Source organism: Natrix helvetica (assembly GCF_964273705.1).
Source record: "Natrix helvetica genome assembly, chromosome: 10".
NCBI lineage: Eukaryota > Metazoa > Chordata > Lepidosauria > Squamata > Natricidae > Natrix > Natrix helvetica.
The window spans coordinates 183,455-210,594 of record NC_138561.1 but is presented as its reverse complement, the minus strand read 5'-3'; the positions used below and the strand labels follow the sequence as shown (position 1 = coordinate 210,594).

The following is a 27,140-nucleotide window of genomic DNA, read 5'->3' as shown; positions in this document are numbered from 1 at the left end:
TGAAGCGCTTGTAGGCCAGATGTCTGTTCAGGTGCTTCAGATCTAATATGGCCCTCCACCCCCCTGAGCTTTTGGGGACCAGGAAGAGAATGGAGTAGAACCCCCTCCCTTCCTGTTCCGGGGGAACTGGTTCTATTGTGTTGATTTGCAGAAGATGATCTATTTCTGCCTGCATGAGTGACCTTTTTATGGGGTTCTTGGCTAGGGGACAGCGAACAAAGGTTCGCAGAGGGAAAGACAGAAACTCCAAGGTTAGCCCCCTCCTTATGGTGTTTAAGATCCACGTGTCCGTGGTTATTTCCTCCCAACAGTCTGCATAGAATTGCAGGCGGCCCCCGATGGGAGGAGAGTCCAGGCGGTCACTTCCCATGTCTAAATTGACGGTTGTGGGAGCCCCCACGAAAGGGCTTCCGAAAGGACTCCTGATTGAATTGCCTGCCCCTGGTAGCAAAATTGTTTCGCTCCTGGGACCTGTCAGTAGATTGGTTGTATGGCCTCTGGTAAGGGTAAGATGAAGTGGAGGCATGGGCGCTGACTTGTGCCCGAAAGGCCTGCTTTCTGAATGTACCCTTCTTGTCAGATTTCTTGAAGGTGGACGGAAGGTTCTTCCTCTTGTCCTTCGTCTCAATCAAGAACTTGAGACAGGCCTTTTCGGACCTCTTATCTTCTGCTTTTAATCCAAGAGGTCAGCAGGAAGATTGGAGTTGGAGGTCAGAGAGACCACCGGAGCATCTACCTCTGGCGTTTTCAAAACGTCCTCTAATTTTGGTTCTAAGGGGTACAAAGTTTTGTCTGCGCCACTGGGGTTGGCCAGGGTGCCTGGCTGCGCCCATTGACGTTGGATAACCTCCATGAACATGTCAGGAACTGGTACTAGTTCAGGGTCTGGGGTGGTTTCACTAAACAGCCCTGCCATGAGATCCTGAGATGCAGAGGGAACTGCCTTGTCCTTAGGCTTGGCACCAAGCTCGGTAGAAGCTCTGGCCTTGTGTAATATAGCCTTGAACGATGGCTTGAAGAGGCCAGTAAAGGAAGGCTTGTCTGGGGGCATGTCCTCATCCTCCAAAAGTGCAAATTCATCCACGGCCTCCTCCTCCCACACAGACACCTCTGTGATAACAGAAGTGCCCGGGGAATCAAGTGTGCGGTCTCTGTTCTCCCTGGGGGGACGAGCAGCCTTAGAGGCCCTTGCACTTTTGCCTTCCTGAAGCCTCATGGCCTCCACCACTCCCTGGGAGATGCCCTGCGTAATGAGTTCCCTCATTTCAGCTGACATAGCTGGGCCCTTGTCCTCCACAGGTCTGGATCTGGAATAGGCCCGAGCCTTGCCACCCTTAGAAGGATCCCTATGATCCTCTGCATGGAAACAACACTGGAATGAGGGGAGATCCTCCCTCACTGAAGAGCTAGGAGAATCTGGGTAACCCAAAGAGGCTGCGGGGGATCCTGAAATCGAATCCCTGTCACAGAAGGAAGGAGACCTATCCTCTATATCATCCACCTGCTCTTCCTCCCTCTGATTGGGTGGAGAAGGAACTGGCTCAGCCTCACAAGGCAAAGAACTGAGTCTGGGGCCTAGCAGATTTTTCTCTAAGAGACTCCTGCCCCTTGTCCCCGTGGATCTTGGGGGCCTTGCTCCCAGCTGAGGAATGGGAAGACTTCCCCCCTATGCCCTTATTTCCCTTTCTCCCTTGGCCTGAGAGATCTGGCCTACTGCGCTTTGCAGATGGCCCTGCCAGCTCCTCCCTTCGCTCCAAACCTTCGTCAGCCATCTGAAGAGGTTGGCTTGAATAGAAGAGGTCGCTGCTGAGGGAAGGGCAATGGACGCTGGCCCAACGGCTCCAAAGCGTCTGCAGATCTTGCTAGGAGGCTGAATCTGGCACCAGGACACTCCTTGCCGCTCCCCCTATTGTTGAGAGGGACTTTAGGCCTGCCGGAGACCCAGTCAGGCCCTTGCAATCCTCAGCGGCGATCTGTGATGAGGCGGAGAGGCTCTGGGAGCTGCTCTTGCTAGCCGGTAACTATTGGAGCAATAAAATGGCCGCCGCGCTTTTCGCGCACCAAAAAACACAGCCCAGGATGCAGCTGTCCTTCTATTGGCTGCAGTTAAAAAGCGCGCCAATGCAACGCTTTCCAAAATGGCCACCGCGCTCTCCCGATCGGCTAAAGACGCCGCCTGAGGAAGCAAGGGTTTTTTAAAAAACCCTCCTCAAAACAGCCAGGGACGAACGGGGGATTGCTCTCGCCCCTGCGCTTGCCAGCAGACGCCGGACGAGCGGCCTCGCTCGTTCCACCAGCTGTGACTAGGACCAGCTGCCTCAGCCTCAGCCTTCTAGTAAAATTTAAAAGAGCCTTTACACATTTCTCAAGAAAATTGGGGGGGGGGGGAAATCCTAACACTATACTAACTGTTCCTTAAAAAGGGAAAAAATATACTGGGGAACTCAGCCTATCTGCTCAAAAACTGAGAGCTCCCCAAAACTAGTCCTATCGGGCGGACTGAGTTTCCTTTGCCTCTGCCGAAGCCTCCTTTGGAAGAAGAGTTTTGCAGAAGGTTTTTGAGGCTCCGGACAATGCTACTTCTTCCCGCCCTGGGACACAATAGCTTGGGCATGTCCCTTCCTTGGACTCTCCAAGCAGCGCACTGGAGAATGACCGTTGTCTTACCTGAACGGTCGTTCTCGGGGCACTGCGGGAGAGTCCAAGACCCGCCCAGGGTTGTTGGATAGCACCGAGACTATCTTTGTACACAGGTGTGAGCTGAGGGCGTCTTCGTCGGACAAGACCTCGTTTTTAAAACTGATCCTGAAGAGGCAAAGGAGGCGTGACCAGAGGGGGGAAAATCTACTCAGTCCTTGGGCAAACAGGCTGTGTTAACCCTTCCTTGGACTCTCCAAGCAGCGCACTGGAGAAATAACCATTCTTAAGCAGATCCCATAGAAAGTAAGAGATAAGAGAAGGAAATATAACTTCTTAGCAAAAAAATTATATAATAATGGGATTTGGTTTAAGTGGTTGCTACCAGAAGGCATGTTGATTTTTTGGGAGGGCAGTAGAATCAGAATTAACACAGTTGCGGAAGCAGAGGCTTTCATGAAAAAACATACTGCTCTCTTAGGTGACATGGGGGATGCTACACAAGATACAAGGCAGGGAGGGGCTGAGGCTCTGACAGTGGATGGGGGGGGAGGAGACAACAAGAAGACTCAGATCACAAAAGTGAATTGAAACATTATTATAAATGTTGTTACAATGTATTTTCAACGCTCTCTACATGGGGCTTCCCTTGAAATGCACTCGGAGACTGCAGTTGGTCCAGAATGCGGCCGCGCGGGTGATTATGGGGAGTACTAGGTACTCCCATGTGACACCTCTCCTGCGCGAGCTGCACTGGCTTCCTGTGGTCTATCGGGTGCGTTTCAAGGTCTTGATCACGATCTTTAAAGCGCTCCATGGCTCAGGACCTAGTTACCTGCGGGATCGTATTCTGCCCCATACATGCCTACGACCCATCCGCTCGCACAGAGAGGGACTTCTCCAGGTGCCGTCCACCAGACAGTGCCGAGGGGCGGCGCCTAGGAGCAGAGCCCTCTCTGTGGCGGGCCCAACCCTGTGGAATGACCTCCCTCCGGATATTAGGACCACCACTGACCTCCGCTCCTTCCGTATAAAGCTCAAGACCCACCTATTCCAAATAGCTGGCCTGGCTCAACCATAACTTCTTAACGCTCCTGACGGGTTTTTTAATTTGGTAATTTTATTTAATGGGATTTTAAATTGTGTTTTTTAATTGTCTTCACTTATTAGTCTACCTCCTCCTTGCACATGTATATGTCTTTGTTTCTTATGTATGTATGTTGTCTTTATATGTATTTTATTTGCTTTGATTGTACGCCGCCCCGAGTCCTTCGGGAGAGGGTTGCGGCTAATCAAATAAAATTATTATTATTATTATTATTATTATTATTAAGGAAGTGAAAAAAGTAAAATGATTGAAACATACTGATGATTTTGTGTTAAACCTAAAACTGTTAATATCTATGTAAATGTTCATAGCTTTCTATTTTTCTTTTTTGTAAAAGTTGCGAGACCCGGGGGGGGCTTCTCCCCCCCGCACGATGTAGCTGTCAAAATGTTCCATAACCTTTTAACCTTTTTCCTATGTAAAACTTTTAAAACCAATTTAAAAATTTTAAGATCAAAAAGAATTAAAGTCAGGAAAAGGAGGCAATTTGCTTTCAAAATGTGTGCATCCTAATATAAAAACTGAATTATCTGCCTCAATTCTTCTACTAGAATGGTTTTATATAGCCTGTTATGTTTTTAACCTGAAAAACAGCAAACATACTCATAAAAATGTGTAACTAAAAATTAACGGTATATTTCCCCAAATGCTAAATATAAGAAAAGATGCTTTTTAGAGTAGCAGTATATTCCAGAAAACATTTTCTTCATCCTACAGTTTTATCCAGAAATATCAAATGTGTTTGTTGTAACAATGCAATCAAAATTATGAAAAATATCCAAAAAGGCAGACTGGCCAAAAAACACAGGGTGGATCAAAACCTCTACTCTTACTCTCAGAGGAAAAAAAATGGAGCAAAGCACTTATTGGCACTGACTCAGCACTTTTGACAACAAACAAAATTAAGCACAGGAATTTTAATAAGTGGTAAATGAACTTAGTCCAAGCCATCTAACACAATTTGGATACTAATATGGAAACAGCAAACTGTCAGTTGATGTCACCAGTTAAAACACAGCTTTCACCATATGGATTACAATAAGACCCATGTTTGTTATAAGAAGAAATTCAAGTGGCAGTATTGAAAAGCAATGGTACAAAATAAGCTGAGAATAAGCTTATCTTCTTTCCACCACAATTTCAAAGTAGTGTGATGCTTCCCACTTACATGTTGTATTTCCTGCTGGCTGGCTCGGTAGTTTTTCTTAGTTAAATTGTCCACCAGGTAGCTGATTTGAGACAAGGCCAGCGAGAGCGAGTCAAGATTCATTGCTGGTTGGGGCGGAAGCAGGCGGCCGAGCCCGGCGCAAAATCACCATTATTCCCCTTTAGTCACCTCAGAGACAGGTTAATTTTTTTCCACTTAGCCTGTATCTCAAGTTATGTTGTATCTTTAGTTCTTCTTTCCCAATACTCCCACTATGTCCTGAAACATGGCACCTGAAAAATAAAGCAGACATTTTTTAAAATTAGCATTAATAAATAATACTACCATCCATTTTATTCTGAACAATGGTGGGAGCTGCAAATTTAAACACATGAAGACGTAGACCAAACCTGAGAGAAGCACATTTGGACACCCAATCCATAACATTATTTCCTATGCACAGAAATTTCCTAAAATATGAGAGTAATTTTTTATATTTCATCGTTCATTCACTGAACATTCTATTAATCATGCAATAAAATGGTATGCTGTTATGTTAAATATATGAATTCTGAGTCAACTACAGCAAAGATGATTTCAGATATGGCCTGCAAACCCAAGGTTTTTTTTTCAGAATTGGGGGAAGGGGGGTGGACCTCAAACATACTTAGCCATCTGGTCCCACCATTCTTCTCCTCCCATTTACTATATGACTTACAGTAAAGGGCACTGCTTTTTTCTCACATGTTCACACTCCTTCCGTGCCCCAAAACTCCAATAAACAATTCTAATTCTACAAGAGGAACTATGGTAAGTGCCTTTCTTTACTTTGCATGTTGCAGACAAATTCCATGGATCATTACTATACCCTAGAGCAGGGTGGATAAGAATGAATGACAGATATTAATAACAACAGAAACCTGATTTTAAAAAACCTGATCCCCAAATAATGAATGTATCTCAAATATATAATCATGAACTCAGTCCATTTTACTCTTCTAGAGACTGGTGTAGTGGCTAAAGGCAACAAGTCAGAACCTGAGAGATAGTGGTTCTAGCTTAGGCACAAGGCCAGCTAGGGACTTTGGCTGCCTTTGCTCAGTCCTAAAAATGATCTGAATAAGGAGGACAGCACAGAAGAGGAACAGAAATACAAAACAAAAGTGACAGAAGAATGTCTAACAATTTGAGGAATGTATTTCTAGATTATGATTTTCTATATTATGCCTTTATTGGATTGATTTTATTGATTCACCAGGAAATATTGGCATGGTGATAAGAATGATAGTGACATTGGGATATCTGGACATTACAGTCATCATTGTGGATGGTGTCACAATGCCTAAGACCAACAAGAGAGGGCTGCATTTGGCACAGCAGGCACAGGGACAAAGCTGGACTATTGGTGAAGTAGCAAAGTACAAACCACTTCTAATCAGAGACAAAATGGCAGTGGGAAGAGTGGAGTAGACAGCCACTGCAGCTGGGATCTGTGGCAATGACACCTATGGGAAGTAGTGAACTTGGGAGCAAGACTAGTTAGACTGTAGACCTACGAAGGCTGGGGATGGGGAGATTGAGCGAAAAAAATGAGGAAAGCAGGATGACCAAGATAAGTGTAAGAGGAATGGGATCCTGAGTTTTAACACTTTAACATCAATTCACAAGGTATCCTAAATTAGCACAATCCTGTTGAAATTTGGGAGGCTGCATACAGTTGGTGGAGAAAGATCCCCTGTGATGTCAGCACTTCATAGACAAATCTCCATTATTTCCAATCACCTCTTCCACTACAGAAGAACTGAAATTCTGGCAGTATTGCAAGCCAGAGATGGGGGGAGCAAGACTGACCAATAGGTGGGCAAAAAGGGACAGCCCTCTGGACTAATTTTCTCACCCCTATGATTTGTTTAAGGGCAACACATCATGTGGGAGATTGAGGATGTAATGCAAAAATGTGAACAAAGCAGAGGTTAGCCTAAGTAGGTTTATTTATTTTATTTCTGAAATTTATACACCACCCATCTCTTATCTGTAAACTGCCCAGTCACTCAGATAAAGTAAAAGACAAAATTAAAATCTGAATTGCCAGATTACTAACCACCTGACCATACCATGTTTAAGAAGTGTCACTGCACTTATGCAAGTAACAACCAAGTGGCAAAATGACAGACCTTGGGAGATAAAGGATACTATCCCAGCAGAACACTTTTCCAGGGGAACGGCTATATCCAGCTTGGTGGCAATCTCCCTTTCAAGGAAATTGAACTACAGAGACAAGCTAGAAATCCTGGTGGCATCAGTATACCAGTACAATACTTCTGCCTGGGTTTCTGCACTTAATTGATGAACCTGGTGGTAGAGATACCAACCACCACATTTCACTGAAAGTCACCCAGATTTCCCAATAGGATCCAGAAGGATGATTGGGGCACCATCTTGGGATTCTTTTTGACCTGGGGTCTGCAATGAAGGGGATAGGTTGCTCTTTACATTGTTACCCCAGGCTAGACTGGTGATGGTGTTGAAATCCTGTTCCAGCCTAGAAGCTACAAATGTATGGATGTGAGATAACAGATTTAAAGTGAATTCCTAGCAAGTCAGTTTGTCCATCAAGATTCTCTCTTTGTTCCAGTGGTGTTTCTTGAAGGACAACACTACCTACAAAACAGATTTGTGATTTTCCTGGACGTATACTTTTGAGGGGTCCCTGGTATTCTGTGCTTGGTTGTTTTCTTGCAGATGTTTCATTACCCAAACTACCGTGTTTCCCCGAAAATACAACCTGTCCCGAAACTAAAGCCTTGCCACATTTTTCACGTGGACAAAAATATAAGCCCACCCCCGAAAATAAAGCCCCTGGACACCCCCCCCCTCCGGCCAGGCAGAGCACCGCTCACTAACCTAGCGTTATCCCGAAAGTGCCAAGTTGCAGGAATGGGGGGGAGCGCTCACGTTGCTTGCCGCCTTCAGGATACCGCTAGGTTGGGGAGTGGCGTTCTGTCTGGCCAGAGGGGAGAGTTGCCAGGTGGCTGCTCCCTTGTGAACTGGCTCCTGAAGAGCCGGGCACAGCCTCAAGGGCGAAGCAGCCATGAGGTAACCATGCTCACGAGCAGCCGCCCAGCAAATCCCCTCTCCAGCCGGGAAGAGCGCCATTCACTGACCTAGGGGGTATTCCTAAAGTGCCAAGCCATGTGGTGCTCTGCCCATCCCCCAGCTCCCGTGGCTTGGCACATTCGGGATACCCCCTAGGTCAGTGCATGGAGCTCTGCCCGGCTGGAGAAGGGGGTTGCGCGACGCCCTGTTCCGCCCGCAGCTTCACCAAGCCCTTGCGCAGCTTTCCCAGGCCACTGCCGCTGGCCGCTGCTGCCCCGCTCCGCTCCGCGCATAACTTCCAAACTCCAAAACTCGGGGCCGAGTCTTCCAGCATCGGCTGCTCTAGGAGTGCTCTCTATGGTGGGCCGGCTGCTGGAAGACTCTGTCCGGAAGACTCTGTCCAGCAGCCGGCCCACCATAGAGAGCACTCCTAGAGCGGCCGATGCTGGAAGACGGCCCCGAGTTTTGGAGTTTGGAAGTTATGCTCGGAGCGGGGCAGCGGCGGGCAGCAGCGGCCAGTGGCGGTAGCCTGGGAGAGCTGCGCAAGGGCTTGGTGAGGCTGCGGGCAGAACAGGCGATTGCGCAACCCTTCTCCAGCCGGGCAGAGCTCCATGCACTGACCTAGGGGGTTTCCCAAATGTGCCAAGCCGCGGGAGCTGGGGCAGAGCACCACATGGCTTGGCGCCTTAGGGATACCCCCTAGGTCAGTGAATGGCGCTCTTCCCGGCTGGAGAGGGGATTTACCAGGCGGCTGCTCGTGAGCATGGTTACCTCATGGCTGCTTCGCCCCTGAGGCTGTGCCCGGCTCTTCGGGAGCCAGTTCACAAGGGAGCAGCTGCCCAGCAGCCTCAAAACAATAAGCCCTCCCTGATAATAAGCCCAAGGGCTTATTTCGTGGGGCAAAAGAAAATAAGCCCGTCGTATTTTCGCGGAAACACGGTAGGTAACATCATCAGTGCTAGTCTAGTACTGATTATGTTACCTATCGTATTTCTTGGAGTATAAGACGCACCTTTTTCCCCTCCAAAAAAGAGGGTGAAAATCTGGGTCTTATACACTGAATACAGCATTTTTGCCTAGCGAAACCTCGCCCACTTTGCAAAAATGGATGTGCAGAGGGTTTGGGAGGTTTGCAAAATGCTCCTGGGGGCTGAGGAGGGCAAAAACGAGCAAACGATGGGCGTTTTTGCTCGTTTTTGGCTTCCCCAGCCCTCAGGAGCACTTTATAGGCCTCCCAAAACTCTGCATGCATTTTTTCTTTTTTTGCAAAAAATGAGGCGTGCAGAGGGTTTGGGCAGAGTACAAAAACTTTTTAAAAAACTTTTACCTCTTCAAAATCATGGTGTGTCTTAGACTCTGGTGCGTCTTATAGTCCGAAAAATACGGTAGTTCATGTAATGAAACATCTGCAAGAAAATCACCAAATTCCAGAGAGCATTAAGGACCTCTCATTTCAACTTTGAGCTACAAATATTCTCCTTTATTGGTACTTATATGCTTCATGGCCAGGAAGGCTTTGGCTGATGTCCTGACTATGATGCTACCTAGAGTGGGAGGATTTTGCTAAAGTGAATCACACAGCATCACCACTTCTCTATTAGACTACTGAAATGTACTGTATGTGAGGCAGTCTTGCAGAAGCTTGACTACTGGCACAATACTATAAGCACTATGAAATAAATAACTTTCAGCACTTCAAGGAAGGATTGAATGCACAAAGCTTACACAAAAGCCCTAAAATTTGCAGAGAATAGTATGAGAGTATTTGAAGTAATACTTTGGATATGTGTTTGAACATATGGGGCAGAATGTTCTAAAACCAGTAGCTGGTCTTAATTTCATAGGTCCTGGCACACAGGAGAACTTCCAGAAGACTGGAAAAGAGCTGATGTGGTTCTAATCTTCAAAACATTAAAAAAGTGGATCTAGAAAACTAGATCAAGCAGCTTGACATTAGTTTGTGGGAAAATCTTGAAAAAGGTAATCAAACAGCAGATTTGTGAGCATCTAGAAACAAACAAGTGATTACTGGAAGCCAGCATGGGTTTGTTAAAATAAACTTAATTGCCTTATTTGATAAAATAACTAAATTACTGGATCAGGGAAATGCTGCAGAATAGAGCGTCTCACCACCAGATGGATTCACAGTTGGCTGTCCAACCGTGCTCAGCAGATCCTCAATGGAGCTACATCTACATGGAGAGAAGCATGCAGTGGGCTACTTAAAGGTTTGGTCTTGGGTCCAGTATTCTTCAACATCGACATATTGATCTAGATGAGGGGACAGAAGGGAAACTAGCAAATTTGCAAATGACATCAAGATGGGGGAAATTGAGAACACTTTGAAAGATAGACAAGATTCAGAAGGACCTTGACAGACTTTAATATAGGCCCTATTCAACAAAATGGAGTTCAGTGGTGAGAAAAGTAAGTCCTGCACTTAGACAGGAAAAACAGCTATAGAATAGAAGGCACCTAGCTCAACAGATGTAACTATGAGAAGGATCTAGGAGTCCTAGTGGACCACCACTTAAGTATGAGCCAGCAATGTGTTGCAACTGCCGAAATGATTGGCTACGGAAGGGGTGGCAAACTCGCAATCCATGAGCCAAATATATCATGCACTGGCCACGCCCACCTCCATTTTAGCAAAGAAGGGGAAAGTTGCAATATGTCACGTGGCAACGTGTCATCATGAGTTTGATACCCCTAGGATAAGGGAATAGGCATGTTTCGCCTAATAAAGAGGGGAAACAACATAGCAGTCTTCCAATACTTGAAAGGCTGTCACAGGGAAGAGGCTGTCGATTTATTCTCTGTAGCATCTGAGCGCAGGACAAGAAGCAATGGATGGAAGCTCATCAAGAGGAAGATTCAATATGGAAAGGAGGAGGAATTTCCTGAGAATAAGAACGATTAAGCAATGGAGCAGCTTAATTCCTATGCAGGGGTATTCCATCGCTGGAGGTTTTCAAGAAAACATTGGATAATCATTTGTCTGGGATGGTATAAGGTTTCTTGCCATGGGCAAGGAGTTGGATTAGAAGACTTCCAAGGCCCATTCCTATTATTCATATTAGCAATGCACAGATATAATTAATACTGTAAACAAATTTAATAAATAAATAATGGGCATAAATGGTTAGTATATTCAACAAGATAGCCCTAAAATAAGAGCCAAAGTAATTCTGTTAAAGAAGAAGAGTCAAATACTTTCAAGTCAATGTATGGGGAAAATATTAAACTCATTGTCAGTTAAATTCACTGTTGCTAAAAGGAGGTGCTACCAGTTACTAAATCTAACATTTCATATACTTTTTCCAACAAATATGTGTGAATGGAACATGTTCAATAGAGGTAGTCCTTGACTTACAACAGTTCATTTAGTGATTGTTCAAAGTTACAACAGCATTGAAAAAAGTAACTTATGACCATTTTTCACATTTATAATTGTTGCAGCATCCCCATGATCATGTGGTCAAAATTCAGATGCTTAGCAACTGTCTCATATTTATGATGGTTGCAGTATCCCAGAGTCATGTGATCACTTTCTTAAACCTTCTGACAAGCCAATGAGGAAAGCAAATTCACTTACCCTCTCTATCCCTGTCTACCTACCTACTTTTTTTTTTAAAAAAATTGCCTCTTCAAAACCTAGGTGCATCTTATACTCTGAACTGTACTATGTCACTAACTTAACAATTACAACAATTCACTTAACAACTGTAGCAAGAAAGGTTATAAAATGAGGCAAAATTCACTTAACTGTCTCGCTTAACAACGGACATTTTGGGCTCAGTTGTGGTTGTAAGTCAAAGACTAACTGTAAAACAGGGCTGTCAAACTCATGGCCCACGGGCTGGATGTGTCATACACTGGCCACGCCCATGCCCAGTTTAGTGAATGGGGAGAGTCCTGATATGTCACATGACGCTGCGAGTTTGACACCCCTGCCATAGAATACTGTTTTCTATGTTATTTGTTCCACCAGAACCTCTTTATCTGTTAATAAGACTTAAATTGAGTTCAGATGTCACTGTAGTACTGGAAGCTTATAGAGTTCGAAGATTCACAAACTTTCTCTTACCACTTTAAGACCTCAACCAGTAACAGCCATGGCATGTGGAAGATTGTGGCTTGAGTAGGAGTAAATGTGAAGAGCATGAATTACCAAATAATGTAAAAGATAGATGCACTGTATATTTATGAAACTAAGCGAATAGGAAAGTGTATAAGGTAGTCTGCCTTTCTGGAGCAGGGTTTATAAATATATTCAGAGAAGTGAAGGTATGTTAATTATGAATTATGAATGAAAGGCCTTAAACCAGAAAATATGAATTTCTATTCAGATTCTCCTCTTCAGGCTCAGACACACACTCCTATCTTTATGATCCCCAACATATACAACATCTTTTCCATTTCCTTCCTTCTTTTCCACGCAACAAAGCACCCAAAGCACATTCCTATTATTTATAATTGTTCTGTTTGGCTCCCTCCTTTGTGAGCCTTCTTCATACAGACAGATATGTTCAAGAATGTAGGTTTTACCATAAAGCTAGTTTCTTTTCCTTTTTAAAGGAACCTGTGTCAATATTTGCATTATACCATCAAGAGTGTTATCATTTCACAAAAGGAATCTTAAATCCCTGGCAACTGTAAGTCACAGAATATTAAAACCAAAATTAACAATTGCCCAACTACATAAATTGAACTTAGTTGCTTTCATGTTTGTAAAGATTTCAGTTCAATATTCAGCTTAATTGGTAGGAACTAGAATTATTCAACATGTTTAGAAATAGCACAATGAAACAGATTCAGCAACATTTTTAAAAAGAGCAGCTTTAGTTGACACGAGGGAACATCATCTTCTAAAAACTCAAGGGAACACACAGAACATTCCTTTTGTTGATTTGGACTTTGGACATCTAGCTTGGTCTATGTTAACTACCAGCTGCTTTCCAGGGCTTTATAGAAAAGAATTTTTCCAACCCTATTTGGAGCTATTAGGGGTCCAAATTGAGATATTTTGTATTCAAAACATATCAGGACATTGAAAAAGATGCTACTAATCCTTAGTCCTGTTCTGCAGTCAAAACTCCAAGATACTGATGTTTTAGAAGATCTAAAGGGCTTCATATAAATAGATGAATGGCACATTCAGAACACTGAAATTTCACATAAAATATTCCAAGTCTACTTTCAAACTGAACAGATGAACAAAAACACTAATGAAGTTGCTGTCCATGAGGGGAAATTCTATATACTGTAAGCCCAACAGGATAACAGAGCTGGATGGGACCTTGGAGGTTTTCTAGGCTAACCATACTGCTCAAGCAGAAAGCCCAGCCTGACCTATCAATAATTTTTAATTATCTTCATCATGAACAACACCCAATCTTCATATCTCACTTACAATTATGTTGGTATGCTACAAATGACAACACAAAAAATAACTGAAAGATTATGAATCTCAGGCAACCTTCTTATGAGATGACTTGAGTTACCTGCTCTTGATTAGTACATTATCAATGCCAAATCATACCTAACAAAGAAAGGGATTGGGTTAAAATTACAATAGGAATATCAATTACACAGCAGTGTTGATGTAAAGATGCTGAATTAGGCATTTACAATAAAAATTACAAGGAAATGTAACATTACAGCAAAAAATTTCACTCTAATTCTATCATACCTATATATGTCTACATTCCTAATGTCATGTATTCTAATATGGGCTTAACATTAAAGCATACCATCAAATGAACTTCTGGAAACTCTGAAAAGATCTCTCTGTGCAGAGTGTATTTCAGAAGTCTAACCCTATTGTAACTAAGGAATGTGCAACTGTTGCCAGAGATAGCGAAAGCTAAAACATTAAACAAAATAGGGAAAATGCATTCCTACCCAGGACCTAGAAATCTAGCAAAGTTGCTAATCGAAGTACATTCCCAGAGTATGAATCTACTTGCTCAGAGGAAGTGTGACACCATATAGAATAAGCCGAATCACAATTACTAATTACTGGTTTTCCAACAACCAACACAACTTACTTCTCTCTGAGACCATATGCACCAAAAACAAATTCCTTGTGTGTCCAATCACACTTGGCCAATAATTCTATTCTATTCTAATTATAGCTTGTGTAGCCTCGTCCAGATCATTGTTGAATTTAATGTACAATAAAGTCCTTACAATTGGACAGGAAGAATTATTGTCATAATCATAATTAAGAGGGACCTCATCCCAAAGTTCCACACAACATCTCCCAACAGTTTCATTAAGAAACAAGTTGGAATCTAACAGCAGAAGAGCTGTCCCTTCAGGATGACCTCTATAGGAAAAAAGGTGTTGGTACTTACCTGATAAGCCTCTTCTCATAGTGGGGGAGGAATATCCAGGATGGGTTGACCTTGTCCTCTCATTGATTGGGCTGAGTCAGATAAGCTCTTTGGGCCACGCCATGGTCACCAGGTACCACCCAGTTATCAACGAAGAACCTTATCTGACTCGCTGTGTCATCCACTCCAGACTTTATCTTAGTTTCAACCTTTATTTATTTCTTCAACAGAACAGCTCAACCATCAAGCATAACGCTCATGTTACATAACCCTATCAGGGAGGGGCTGGATACTCCTCCCCCACTATGAGAAGAGGCGTATCAGGTAAGTACTTTCTCCATAGTGAGGGGAAGAGTATCCAGGATGGGACGTACCAAAGCTTACACGTCCCTAGGGAGAGTTATCCATGTTAAGAGCTCGCACAATCTTATGCCTGGTGAGGCGTCACCTCCGCCCTGTGCACAGCCTGCAACACCTATGCCCGAATGAAGCCTCTGCAGAGGCAAAGGAGTCCAGTTTGTAGTTCCTCACGAATGGTGAGGGAGACGACCACGTAGCTGCCCTACAGATCGCAGTCAATGAAGCCTGGGTGGTCCAGGCCGTTGAGGTGGCCGCGCTTCGTGTGGAATGCGCTGTAATAGAGCTCAGTGTTTGAAGACCCCGTGCTTGGTAGGCAGTAATAATACAGGTTCATAACCACCTGGCTATGTTGGTGGATGTCACCTTGTTCCCCAGGGATCCCGGCTGGAAAGTGACAAACAGGGCTTCAGACTTCCTGTTCGGCCGGGTTCTTCTGAGTAAATCCTCAGTTCCCTCCTTACGTCTAGGGTGTGCCACTTCCTCTCTAACGGGTGAGAGGGGTCCGGGCAGAAATTGGGCAATATCAATTCCTGCGAGCGATGGAAGCAGGAGCACACGTTAGGGATGAAGGAGGGGTCCAAACTTAGTACCACCCTGTCCTGGTGGAACATGCAGAGATCCTCCCTGGCCGACAGAGCCTGTAGTTCGGATATCCGCCTGGCTGAGGTGATGGCCACCAGAAAGGAGTCAAAAACTGAAGAGACACAGTTTGTAAGGGTCAAAATGAGGGCCTGTCAGAGCGTCCAACACTTTATGCAAGTCCCAGGAGGGGTACCTGTGTACCTGTGTGGGTGGCTTAAGATTGGATGCCCCCTTGAGGAATCGCCTGACCATGGGGTGGTGAGTCAAGGTCTGAGACCTACCGCACAGAAGTACCAATGAGATGGCCGAGATCTGTCTCCTAATCGTGTTGGGAGCTAACCCTCTGTCCAGGCCCACCTGAAGGAAGTCCAGAATCTGCGGCATCATGGCTCAAACCGGATCGTGGCCCCTGGAGCTGCACCACCTTGAAAAGGCACGGCACATAGCGTCATAAATGCGCTCCGTGGAAGGTCTGCGAGTCGCCTGAATAGTCTGTATCACCCTGGGGGAGAAGTGGCCTTTCCTCAGGATGCTCCGCTCAAGCGCCAAGCGGTCAACTAAAGCCACTGAGGGTCCGGGTGCTCCAGCAATTCCTGGCTTAGAGAGATCCTCTCCTGGGGGATCATCCAGGGCCTATCCACCGAGAGAGATCAGCAAACCAAGGCCTCCGGGGCCAGTGTGGGGCAATCACCACCACCTCCGCCCCCTCCCGCAGGATTTTCTGTATGACCTTGGGAATCAGGGATAATGGTGGATAGGCACAGAGGGGGCCATGGGCATAAGAGAGCGTCCACCCCCTCCACGTCTGATACCTGGAATAAAACCTCGGGAGCTGGGCGTTGAGAGAGGTGACGAATAGGTCGACCTCCGGGCGTCCGAAGTGCCTTGCCACTTCCTCGAATATTGCCAGCTGCAGCCTCCATTCTGAATTGTCCACCTCAGTCCGGCTGAGCCAGTCAGCTCTGATGTTGTCCACCCCCGCTATGTGTTCCGCAGTCAATGACAGAAAGTTCCTTTCGGCCCACTGCCCCAGTCATTTGGCCTCCTTCATGAGGACCTTCGATCTGGTCCCCCCGTCTGTTTATATGAGCCTTGGTGGTGATGTTGTCTGTGAGGATTAAGATGTGGCTGCCCCTGACAAGGTGACGAAATTGAAGGAGGGCCCGGCGGACTGCCCTGAGCTCCAACTTATTTATGTCGTGAGTCAGTTCCGCCTGGTTCCATTGTCCTTGCGCCATCTGAGCCTGCAGATGGGCGTCCCATCTGAACAGGCTTGCGTCTGTTGTTGCGTACGGTGTTCCGGGGCTATGGGTATATGCAGGTAGGCCTCTGTTGAGATCTATGGAGGTGAGAAAATCTCCCTGCCTAATCCCTTCCAGGATGGAATGCAGTGAATGCATCTTAAACCTCCGATAGCAGATTATTTCCGATCTCCGCTCCTTCCGTGTACAGCTGAAGACCCACCTCTTTCAATTATCTGGCCTGGCTCAACCGTAAATTTTTTCTTATTCCTCCTGACAGTCCATTCAAATTTTTTAAATTTTTAAATTGTGTTATTACTAATGGGGTATTTTAATGGTGATTTTTAACTGTCTAAATGTGATGTAATTTGTTACCTCCTCCGTGCATGTATGTCTTTGTATATGTGTATGTTTGTGTTTGTACATATGTTTTATGTTTTATATGTTTTATGTTTTATATGTTTTATATGTTGTACGCCGCCCCGAGTTTGTACATATGTTTTATGTTTTATATGTTTTATGTTTTATATGTTTTATATGTTGTACGCCGCCCCGAGTCCTGTCTGGAAAGGGAGCGGCTAATAAATTCAAATTTATTTATTATTATTATTATGAAACGGTTCAGGCGTTTCAAGTCAAGAATCGCTCTCCAGCCGCCCGAGGCCTTAGGAATTACAAAGAGAATAGAGTAATACCTCTGGCCTTGCTGCTCTAGAGGCACTGGCTGGATGACCCTGATGTCCAACAGGTGTTGGATGGCCTCCAGCATCAGCAACCTCCAGGTCGGGTTGCTTGATACAGGGCAGCTCCGAAAGGAACTCGGGGTTGGAGAGGAACTCGAGTGAGACCGTACCGAATGGTGTTCTGGACCCACTTGTCAGAGGAGGTTAAGTCCAAGCAGTTGGCGAAGTACGCCAAGTGCCCCCCAATGGGAGGTGAACTAGGTCTACTTCTAGTTCTTGCAGAAGGAGCGCCTGCCACCACCGTCGCCCCCTCTTCTGCTGCCTGCCCCTCTGCTGTCTATCTGGGTATCTCTGCCTGGATGAAAAACCTGCCTGGTACTGCCTGGGGTCTGAGTACCCAAACTCTGACACCCTGAAGGAATCCTGATCCTGGAAGGAGGACCCGAAATCTTGCCCCCGGGAGTTGGGGTGTCTAGGGTATGGTGCCCTGAAGTTGAACTTCTTGTGAACAGTGGGGAGCACCTTCCGCTTGTCCTTGTTCTCTACCAGGAATGGGTCGACGGCTGCTCCAAAGAGGGATTCTTCCATGAAAGGGGCCGATGCAATGCGCCATTTGTGGCGTACTTCTGCTTGCCACTGCTTCAGCCAAAGCAGCCGGTGAGATGCCACAGATGAGGCGATCGCCCTGGAGGCAAACCTGGCTGCAGCTAAGGTAGCATCTGAGGAGAATTGGGTAGTGGCCACCAGCTTATTGATGTCTTGGTAGGCCCTGCCATCCGAAATGAGAATTCGCTGCTGCAGGTCTTGCAGAGAAGACCGGTTGAAGAGGGAGGCGGTGGTGGCTGCTCTCACTGCCCAGGCCGCTGCTTGATGCATCCTCTGTAAGGTGAGGTCAGCTTTTTTGTCTTCGGCCTTCAGGGCATCCTCTGCTTCCTCTGGCATGTTAGTAGGAGTATGCAGGGCCATGACAGGCGCATCGATGGTGTTCCCCATCTGCAGTCCTACCAGGAGAAAGAATCCCTGGAAATCCTTCCCCCGACTCCTGGCCAGGGGTAGCCCTCTTGCTACTGGCCTTGTGGCAAATGCGCTCCAAGGCTCGGTGCTTCCGCCTTTCGTATTTGGAGCCAGGCTTTGGGGGCTTGGAGCTGCAGCCTGCCTATTTGGCCCCCTTGGAGGAAACGTGCTTTCTCTTTGCCTTTGCCTTGCCTCCTCCTCTTCCCTTAGCAGCCTCTGTAGCAGTCTCTACCTGGTTAGCTGCTCCTCTGGTGGGGCTGCTGGGCTGGAGTCTTGAGTCTTGCCTGTATCCTCTGTGCTGCTGGGCGCTGCCATCTTGGATCACGTGGTTCCAAAATGGCCACCGGCTCCAAATTGAAAAAAGTCCTCTCCCTGGAAACACCTGGAAGCAGCTTGTGCCTTTGGGGCTGCCGCGCGGCTTCTGCTGCCGCTGGAGAGCGCTCTCTCTTGCTTCCTCCACTCTCTTCCGAGCTTTGCAAGCTACTGCGGGCCGCTATGTCTCTCCGGCAGTCACAGGCAGGCGCTGGCACTACACTGCGTTTAAAAACGCTGCAGTTCGCCGCTCGACTCCCTAGGGGGGAGCGACGGAGTGCTCCGGCGCCAGCTGACCTTCTCCGACATGACTGCCTTCCTGGGGCTTCCAGGGGAGTGTCCCCTCGCCCGGTCTCAATTAGTGCCCTAGGTCTCTCTTTATGACCTGGGCTGCTCGTTACCTTGAAGGGCTTGCTGCGTGTGCTCTCTCTCTCTCTCCCTTCCCGGACAGGGAATCAGCCAAGAGCCAGTTACTAATTCAGGCAGGAAGGCCGCAAATGCCGTTGAGGGGCTGAGTCGATAACTAGGTGGTACCTGGTGACCAGGGCGTGGCCCAAAGAGCTTATCTGACTCAGCCCAATCAATGAGAGGACAAGGTCAACCCATCCTGGATACTCCTCTCCTCACTATGGAGAACAAACAGGAAGAAACAAACCAATTCCATGGGCCTAATTAATTAGGCTACTCTAGAAAGCATTATAGTAACTGAAGGAATGCTCATTACTGACAATCAAGATGACAATCACATATCCTTCTATTGGAAGAATAGGATTTAAGTTACAAAGCATGATATAGGGGGCAAAAGATATTAAAACGAATGCTACAAATGCTTCCATCATATTTACAGATAAAACTGCAAGATTTATTACAAAGAAATTATAGTGGAGCCCATATCTGAATCAGCGGCTTCCCAATTTGTATCCTGCATTTATTGATTTTACAAAAAAGTGGAGAACATATCCAACACACCTTCCTATTTCCCCCCCAATAAAATGAGTTGGGCTGTGACTTGCCCAAAGTCACCCACTTGGCTTTCATGGCTAACTCAGGGTCTCTCTTGTTTTCTAACTGTCTTATCTATTTCCATAAACTCTAGATTAAAAACTTTTTTGTATGCTAGAATACTACAACAGAGATCTCGTTCAATCAAGAACATTAGCAGCAGTTGCAGAGACTGGAACCGGTTCTTTTTAATCCTGCCGTTTGTCTTACAACCTGGCAATTTCACGGGCACAAGGCCTTAAATCGCCACTTGCCGAAGTTCCTCGGCAAGTTCAATACTCTTCCCCCCCCCCCCCCGGAAGAGAGGCGCGCCTTGGGCACCCAGAATGGTAGGGAACGAGGAGCTCTGACTGACGCGGGCCAGGGCTGAACTTCCCGGCACACCTTCCTCCTGGACTCCTGCAGGAACCGCCCGGGAGGAGGAATCCTGGCCCGCCGAAAAAGCGGTCCCGCCACCCGCGTCCGCCCAACCGCTCGAGGGACGCTCGGGCCTGAGGCGGCGGCACCCGAGAGCCCTGGACCGCCACGTGCCACCCGAGAAGGGCAGCGGCGGCCCCAGGAGCTGCGCCTAGCCCGCCGCCGCCGCCGCCACGGGAGACCACCGACCTCCCGGTAGCCGCCCGGGATCTGAAAGAAGGGCCGCCGCAGTGGCCTCCCCGCTCAGCTGCGAAGCTCCGCTCCCCTCCCCCGGCGCTTTGAAAATTCCGCCGCTTTCCAGCCTGAGGCGCAGGCGCGGAGCTCACCTCGGGTGACTCGGGGCGAGAGGTCTCGGGCCAGACCAGGCACCGGACTAGCCGCTCGCGTTCTCCTAGTCGGCTCTCGAGCTGGTCCCCAAACAAAATGGCGACCGGGGCCGCGCGCTCACGTCGCGGCTTTTCTCTTCCCGTCTTCCTCTGCGCAGGACGCAAAGCAAGGAGGCGGGACCTAGATCTAAGGCTCAATCCGCCTGCGCGGAAACAACTTTGACCAATCAAAGACCTATCCCGACTGCTGCTCGAGTCCGCCTCCAGTTTTCTACCCAATCCCTAGGAGGACACCCCGATGTCGCCTTTGCACTCTCGACGACGGAGGGACGCAAAGATGCCCTCATGGAGTTGACGGGGACGGAAAATGGGCGGGGACGATTAAACTCAGAAGACCTTGCGGAGTTGGGGTCCGACTGCGATTGGATAGTTTAAGTATCGAGCCCGGCAAGGCCAATCGCAGCGCGGCGCTGGGAAGCGATCGCGTCAGTCGCGAGGGCAGACGCGCGTGCGCAACGGGCGGAGGCGGGGCGAAAGCCTGGGATCTCCTTCAGAAAGGGCGCCTGGTTTCTGCGAAGAGGGCGGGGCGAGCGGAGTGACGGCACGAGACAGCGAGGTCGGGCGGGGCCTTTTATTGACTGGCGGGCGGGGGGGGGGGGCGGCTCAGGCGTGGCTTGATGGCGCGAAGAAGCGGCGGAGCATCTCCAGGGCCGGCCCGGGCTTGTACTGCGGCACCATGAGTCCGGCGCCCTGCGGAGAAGGAGGCAAGAAAGGCGACAGAAGGCAAGGGGCCAGCTTGCATATGCGACCAGGGGCGGGTGCCATGTGCAGAGTCGGCGGGGAGGCCGCTCAGAAGGGCACGCCTCCCCGAGCTGCCCGCCCGTGCCGGGGTCGCCCTTCCCCGGGAGCCCTCCCCTTCCCGCTGAAGAGCCCGTGTGCCTTGTGGTTAGGACAGTGCTTCTCAATTATTTTCTGTCATGCCCCCCCTAGGAAGAAGAAAACATTTCGCGCCCCCCCCCCCCCGCGCGACTGGAAATAGTATAATTTGTCTATAAAATTGTTATAAGTACACCTCTGCATAACATAGCACACCGGTCTTTCCTCGTCTCCCACCGTAGTCACATGCTTTCTTTCCTCTTTCCCTCTTACTTGTCTATCCTTCCTTCCACCCTCCCTTCCTCCTTCCCTTCCTTCCTGCCTCCCTTCCAGTTCCCTCCTTCCTCTTTCCCCCTGCCTGCCTGCCTTCTTTCCTCTTTCCCTATCCTCCTATCCTTCCTTTCTCCCTCCCTCCTTCCCTGCCTCCCTTCCAGTTCCATTCTTCCCTCCTTCCTTCTGCCTCCTTCCTGCCTGCTTGCCTTCTTTCCTCTTTCCCTCTTGCTTGTCTATCCTTCCTTCCTGCCTCCCTTCCAGTTCCCTCCTTCCTCTTTCCCCCTGCCTGCCTGCCTTCTTTCCTCTTTCCCTATCCTCCTATCCTTCCTTTCTCCCTCCCTCCTTCCCTGCCTCCCTTCCAGTTCCATTCTTCCCTCCTTCCTTCTGCCTCCTTCCTGCCTGCTTGCCTTCTTTCCTCTTTCCCTCTTGCTTGTCTATCCTTCCTTCCACCCTCCCTTCCTCCTTCCCTTCCTTCCTGCCTCCCTTCCAGTTCCCTCCTTCCTCTTTGCCCCTGCCTGCCTGCCTTCTTTCCTCTTTCCCTATCCTCCTATCCTTCCTTTCTCCCTCCCTCCTTCCCTGCCTCCCTTCCAGTTCCATTCTTCCCTCCTTCCTTCTGCCTCCTTCCTGCCTGCTTGCCTTCTTTCCTCTTTCCCTCCGGCGTGTCTGCTTTTCTTTCCTTCCTTTCACCTCCCTTCTGCCCTCCTGCTTTCTTTCCCTCTTGCTTGTCTATCCTTACTCCCTCCTCCCTTTCTTCCCTCCCTCCCTGCCAGCAGCTCCTCCAGCATCCCAGCTGGAAGCAGCAGCACAACAGTCGCCGTTACCAGGGGCGAAGGGGTGGCGGTGGCAAGATCGGGCGACCGCCGCCCCTTTGTCCCTTCCCCAACAGCGGCTGTTGCGCTTCCACTTCAAGACGGAATGCTAGCGGTGGAGCTGCTGGCGGGGGGGCGAGCTACCTGCATAAAGACGCCGCCGAGGGCATGGCAGAATATATCCCGGCTTGAAGTGGCAGCGCTGGGGACTGCTCAGAGACTCATCAGAGCCGCGGGCTGGAGCTGTGCAAAGTCTGCTTGGGCTGGGAGGGGGGGGAAGGGAGGGAAGCCTGGGACAGCCATGCTTCCCTCCCTCCCACCCCCGCCCGAGCAGGCTTCTTGCACAGCTCCAGCCCGCGGCTCCAATGAAAATCCACAGTCCGAAGTGCTGCCACTTCCAGGCGGGATATATTATGCCTCGCCCACGCCGCCGCCGTTGCACCCAGATGGAAAGGGAGCCTTCGCGCCCCCCTTTACGGAGCCTCGCGCCCCCCCAGGGGGGCGCGCCCCACTATTTGAGAACCGCTGGGTTAGGAGAAGGGTTGGGACTGGGGGTGTTGCCGTCACTAAGCAGTCCGGTCACCTGATATCACGCTTTACAATCACGTGAACGGCAACCCGTCCCAATATATGGGACTACCTCTGCCCCATATACTCCTCGATTTACGACCACAATGGAGCCCAAAATGTTTCGCTCAGCGAAACGTGAATTTTGCCCCATTTGTTATATTAGTAACAGTCATTAAGTGAATTGGCTTCCCCAGTGACTTTGCTTGTCTCAAAGGTGATCACGTGACTCAGGATACTGCAACTGTCATAAATATGAGTCAGTTGCTAAGTGGCCAAATTTTGATCATGTGACCATGGGATGCAGCAACAGTCCTAAGTGTAAGACCCATCATAAGTCACTTCGTTCAGTACCATTGTGACTTTGAACATCACTAAATGAACTGTTGTAAGTTGGGGACTACCTATATTTTATTGTAACTGATTCCTGGAACAAAATACCATGTTAGTTTCACACATCCCACAAAGTTGGAACCAAATAAGCTGCATTAGAATGCAGCATTGCAGGCTAATTCTGACTGCTACTGGCAGTTCGAATCTCACTAGGCTCAAGATTGACTCCGCCTTCCAGCCTTCTGTGGTCAGTAAAATGAGGACCTAGATCAGTGATGGCGAACCTTTTTTGGCTCGCGTGCCACAAGGGGGAGCGCAGGGGGGTCAAGTGCGGGCGTGCCGCACCCATAATGCAACGCGTGACCCCCCCCAGTGCGCATGCGCGCACAACGCGCGACCCCCCCATTTTTACATGGTTTTTTTGCCCTCCCCAGGCTCCAGGGGCTTTATAGGAGCCTGGGGAGGGCGAAAAGAGCCTCCCCCAACCCCCCGGAGGCGCTCCGGAGGCTCCAGGGACTGTCTGGAGGCTTCCCTGAAGCCTTCGGAGCGCTTAAAACCACCCTCCGAGCAAACCGGAACTTCCGGGTTGCTCGCAGGGTCATTTTAAGCGCTCCGAAGGCATCAGGGAAGCCTCAGACGGTCCCTGAAACCTTCGGAGCGCTTAAAACCACCCTCCGAGCAAACCGGAAGTTTGCTCGGAGGGTGGTTTTAAGCGTTCCGAAGGCTTCAGGGACGGTCCCTGAAGCCTCCGGGGGGGCGGGGGGCTCTTTTCGCCCTCCCCAGGCTCCTATAAAGCCTTTGGAGCCTGGGGAAGGTGAAAAATAGCTTTTAAAAAGGTGAACTCAGCTGGCCAGCGCGCGCATGCGCGCTGGCCAGCTGACAGGGCAGCGCCTCGCGTGCCCTGACAAATGGCTTTGCATGCCACTTGTGGCACGCGTGCCATAGGTTCGCCATCACGGACCTAGATTCTTGGAGGCAGTATGCTGACTCTCTAAAATGTTTAGAGAGGGCTGTAAAGCACTGAAGCAGAATATAAGTCTTAAGTGCTATTGCTAGCACACTATTGCTTAGTGTGATGTGAAAATTCAGCCCTTTCTTTTGTGATCAGTGCTGGAGCTGTTTTCCACAAGTTCTTCCATAAAGCTAAGATGGGAGGTTTTTTTGACAGCTGCAGCCTTTATAACAAGTATTCAGTATTAGTGGGAGAATTAAAACATCTCCACTTTGCCAAGGATTGAAAACTACTTTTTTCAACTACACAAGTGCCATTGTGCCTTGAAAAACAACACCGACCCCTTAATAAAGTACCACATTTTTTGCACTATAAGACACACCGGACCGTAAGATGCATATTAGCTTTAGAGGAGGGGGAGAAAAAATCTTGACATTTCCTCCCAGCATCCATCCAGTATTCATCTAGCGTCCTTGCAGCAGACAGCAAACAGCCTGGTCAGCTTCAGCACATTATCGCAGCTCCAGCATGTGACTTGTCAGAGCTCCACTCCATTGCACCTACCACCAGTCAACTGAGCTGAGCTGTTGTTGCTGCCACCAGGGAACACTGGAACCTTTACTGCCAAGCAGCTGATTGGCAGTTGGATCAGCCTCCTGGAATACCGCTAATCAGCTGTTCTAGGTGGTAGCATTGCCACCAATTTGCCACTGCCGAATGCGGTGATTGGCGGAGACAGCAATCCTGCCACCTAAAACAGCTGATCGGCAGTATTCTGGGAGGCCAATCCAACTGCCGCTCGATAGCAAAGGCTCCAGTGTTCCCCAGTGGCGGTGAATGGTGGCAGTAAGGATGGGCGGCGATGACAGGCAGTGATGAATGCCGCTGCCACACACCCCTCCCCCCACCACAATATTTACTCTATAAGATTCACAGACATTTCCACTCACTTTCGCGGGGGGGGGGGGGGTGTGGATGTGTCATAGTGTGAAAAATACAGTAATCGTTAGCTTCTAAGGATAAGGGGAAAGAGAGACTTTGGCCTTTTTGATGTGAATCTTGACAAGAATGACTGTTAGATGAGAATTGTCCAATGACCTTTACAGTGAGGAATGTGATGTTTTGGTACTCCTTGAAAAATCCGGCCACTTGATCATTGAAATACCATGGCTGGTATTCACTAAGCATCTGTATGATGAAAGGGCAGAAGGATCAGCTGGAGAGAAACCTGCCTATCATCGAATGAGCTGGAGATCCCAACTTTTTGAACACTTGGACACTTTCTCTGGGAGTTTCTTACAAATGGCTCCCCATCAGAAAAAACATGAGGTTGTTTTCTGCCACTTTTAGTCTCCCTGGAGAGGCTATTGTTGAACTGTCAAATAGCTTTTCCTGTTAACTACTAATATCCAATAGAGCCCGTTTAGTCTATGGCAGCCCAAAATCAAGAGTCAGATATCACTTTTTCCAACAATTAAAGGTGTACGTTTTTGTGAGCTGATGAACCTCACGAAGATTTGTGCCAATTTGTTAGTCAGAAAAGATGTTACCAGACTCCTGATGATTTCCGCTTAACTTTCAGCAGGTAGCTACTTTTGTGTAATTTAAATCCATTGTTTGATTTCAGACAATCAGAGCTTCAGCTTTGACAGCGGCTTCTTCAGCTCCATTCTCCACTATCCTGTTAGAACTGAAGAAGCTTTTTGGATGAGAAGTGAAATGTCTTCAATAGAAAAAACAAGGAAGTCCAGTTGCCTCCTGAAAAAGCCCCTTTGGGACATCCAGCCCACACTAAACTGCCTTACATTAATCATATTGTGGGATAGTTTGAGAAATTCTTGACTGAAGTGAAGATACTTTATGCCTAAGACATTTTCCACAATTTATTAAGGATGTTTCTTAGCCTTAAAAAAAGGAGTAAAGCAAGATTTGATTGTGTCACATACATACTTTCTTCAGGTAATTGTCACATCATTTTCCAGAGCTTGTAACCAGATTTCTCTATCTAAAATCATCTATCTACTTATTTATCAAACTTATATTGCTGCCCATTTCACCAAAAGTTACTTTGGGGAATACACAAGTAAATAAAACAAATATAAAAAAGAAACATATAAAACATTTAAAAATATATTAATAAATATTACAAAAACCAAATAGAAACCATAGGTGGAAATGATATAAATGGTCACTTCAACAATAGATAGCTAAGCAAATCTCTGGGTGCCCCAGGTCTGGTAACATAAGCAAGTCTTGAGGGCCTATTGGACTATCAAAAGGGGGAGCTAATCTAATATCTGGGCCCAGGGATAGAGTGGGTTCCCCAGCAGAGAAGTCACATCTCCTGAGTCCCATTGAATGTAGATCCCTAGCTGATGATACCTCCCTCCATGACGATGATTCATGATGAGCTTACCCAGTGGCCTCATGTAGATATTAAAAAGGAGAAAAGGAAGCACCAAACCTGTGGTGCCCCATTAAGTAGAGGCCAAGGGCAGGACCTCTTCTCCCCAATCATTTCCTGGAATTGATCCTTGAGTTACTAATAAAGGTGACCCAACAAAATGCCATGCCATCCACCTCCAATCCTCTGAGACGATTTAGAAGGATACCCAACTGGAAGTCACTGAAGTAGGGCACTGAAAAAGGGCAGAAACCAACAAATGCTGTTTCTGCACCATACTTGGATCTTGACTGAAAAAGAACCAGATAATCTGTTTTTTTTCAAGGCTTCTGAAATTGTTGCACAACTACCTACTCACTCTCTCTACAAGATGAGATACTGGATGAAAATTGTCCAGTTTTGTGGGATCCAGTGATGATCTCTTGAGGAAGGGGCAAACAAAAGCCTTTTTAAGAATAAAGGAGCAACCTGCTAAAGAAGAATTAAGCCAGTTTGGTGTAGTGGTTAAGAAACTGACCTAGAAACTAGGAACCAGTGAGGTCTAGTCTTAGTTAAGGTGTGAAAGCTGGCTGGGTGACAGGGGCAATCACACTCAGCCCAACAAGATTGTTTTTGTGGGGAAAATACAAGAAGAAGGGGTATTAGGTATGCTTATCACCTTGA

At 47.7% G+C, this 27,140-nt stretch overlaps 1 protein-coding gene and 1 long non-coding RNA gene across 5 annotated transcripts in view; one reads left to right on the top strand and one right to left on the bottom strand.

The window, feature by feature from the left end:
* Positions 1 to 20,632, bottom strand: part of CNOT1 (CCR4-NOT transcription complex subunit 1) — a 185,816-nt gene extending 165,184 nt beyond the window's left edge. For 2 of the 4 annotated variants that reach the window (XM_081963630.1, XM_081963628.1), the window contains exons 1-2: positions 20,264 to 20,632; positions 4,914 to 5,185 (exon numbers count right to left, since the gene is read on the bottom strand). In XM_081963630.1, coding sequence (XP_081819756.1) covers positions 4,914 to 5,015 — 102 coding nt within the window. In that variant the 5' untranslated portion in view covers positions 5,016 to 5,185; positions 20,264 to 20,632. The remainder of the gene's footprint in view (positions 1 to 4,913; positions 5,186 to 20,263) is intronic. The other 2 variants (XM_081963627.1, XM_081963629.1) reach the window with 2 other exon arrangements.
* A 288-nt stretch (positions 20,633 to 20,920) lies between these two features.
* Positions 20,921 to 26,099, top strand: LOC309397416. Its single transcript, XR_014176254.1, has 2 exons — positions 20,921 to 21,046; positions 25,701 to 26,099. It is a non-coding gene; the product is annotated as an uncharacterized lncRNA (long non-coding RNA).
* Positions 26,100 to 27,140: the final 1,041 nt, after the last annotated feature.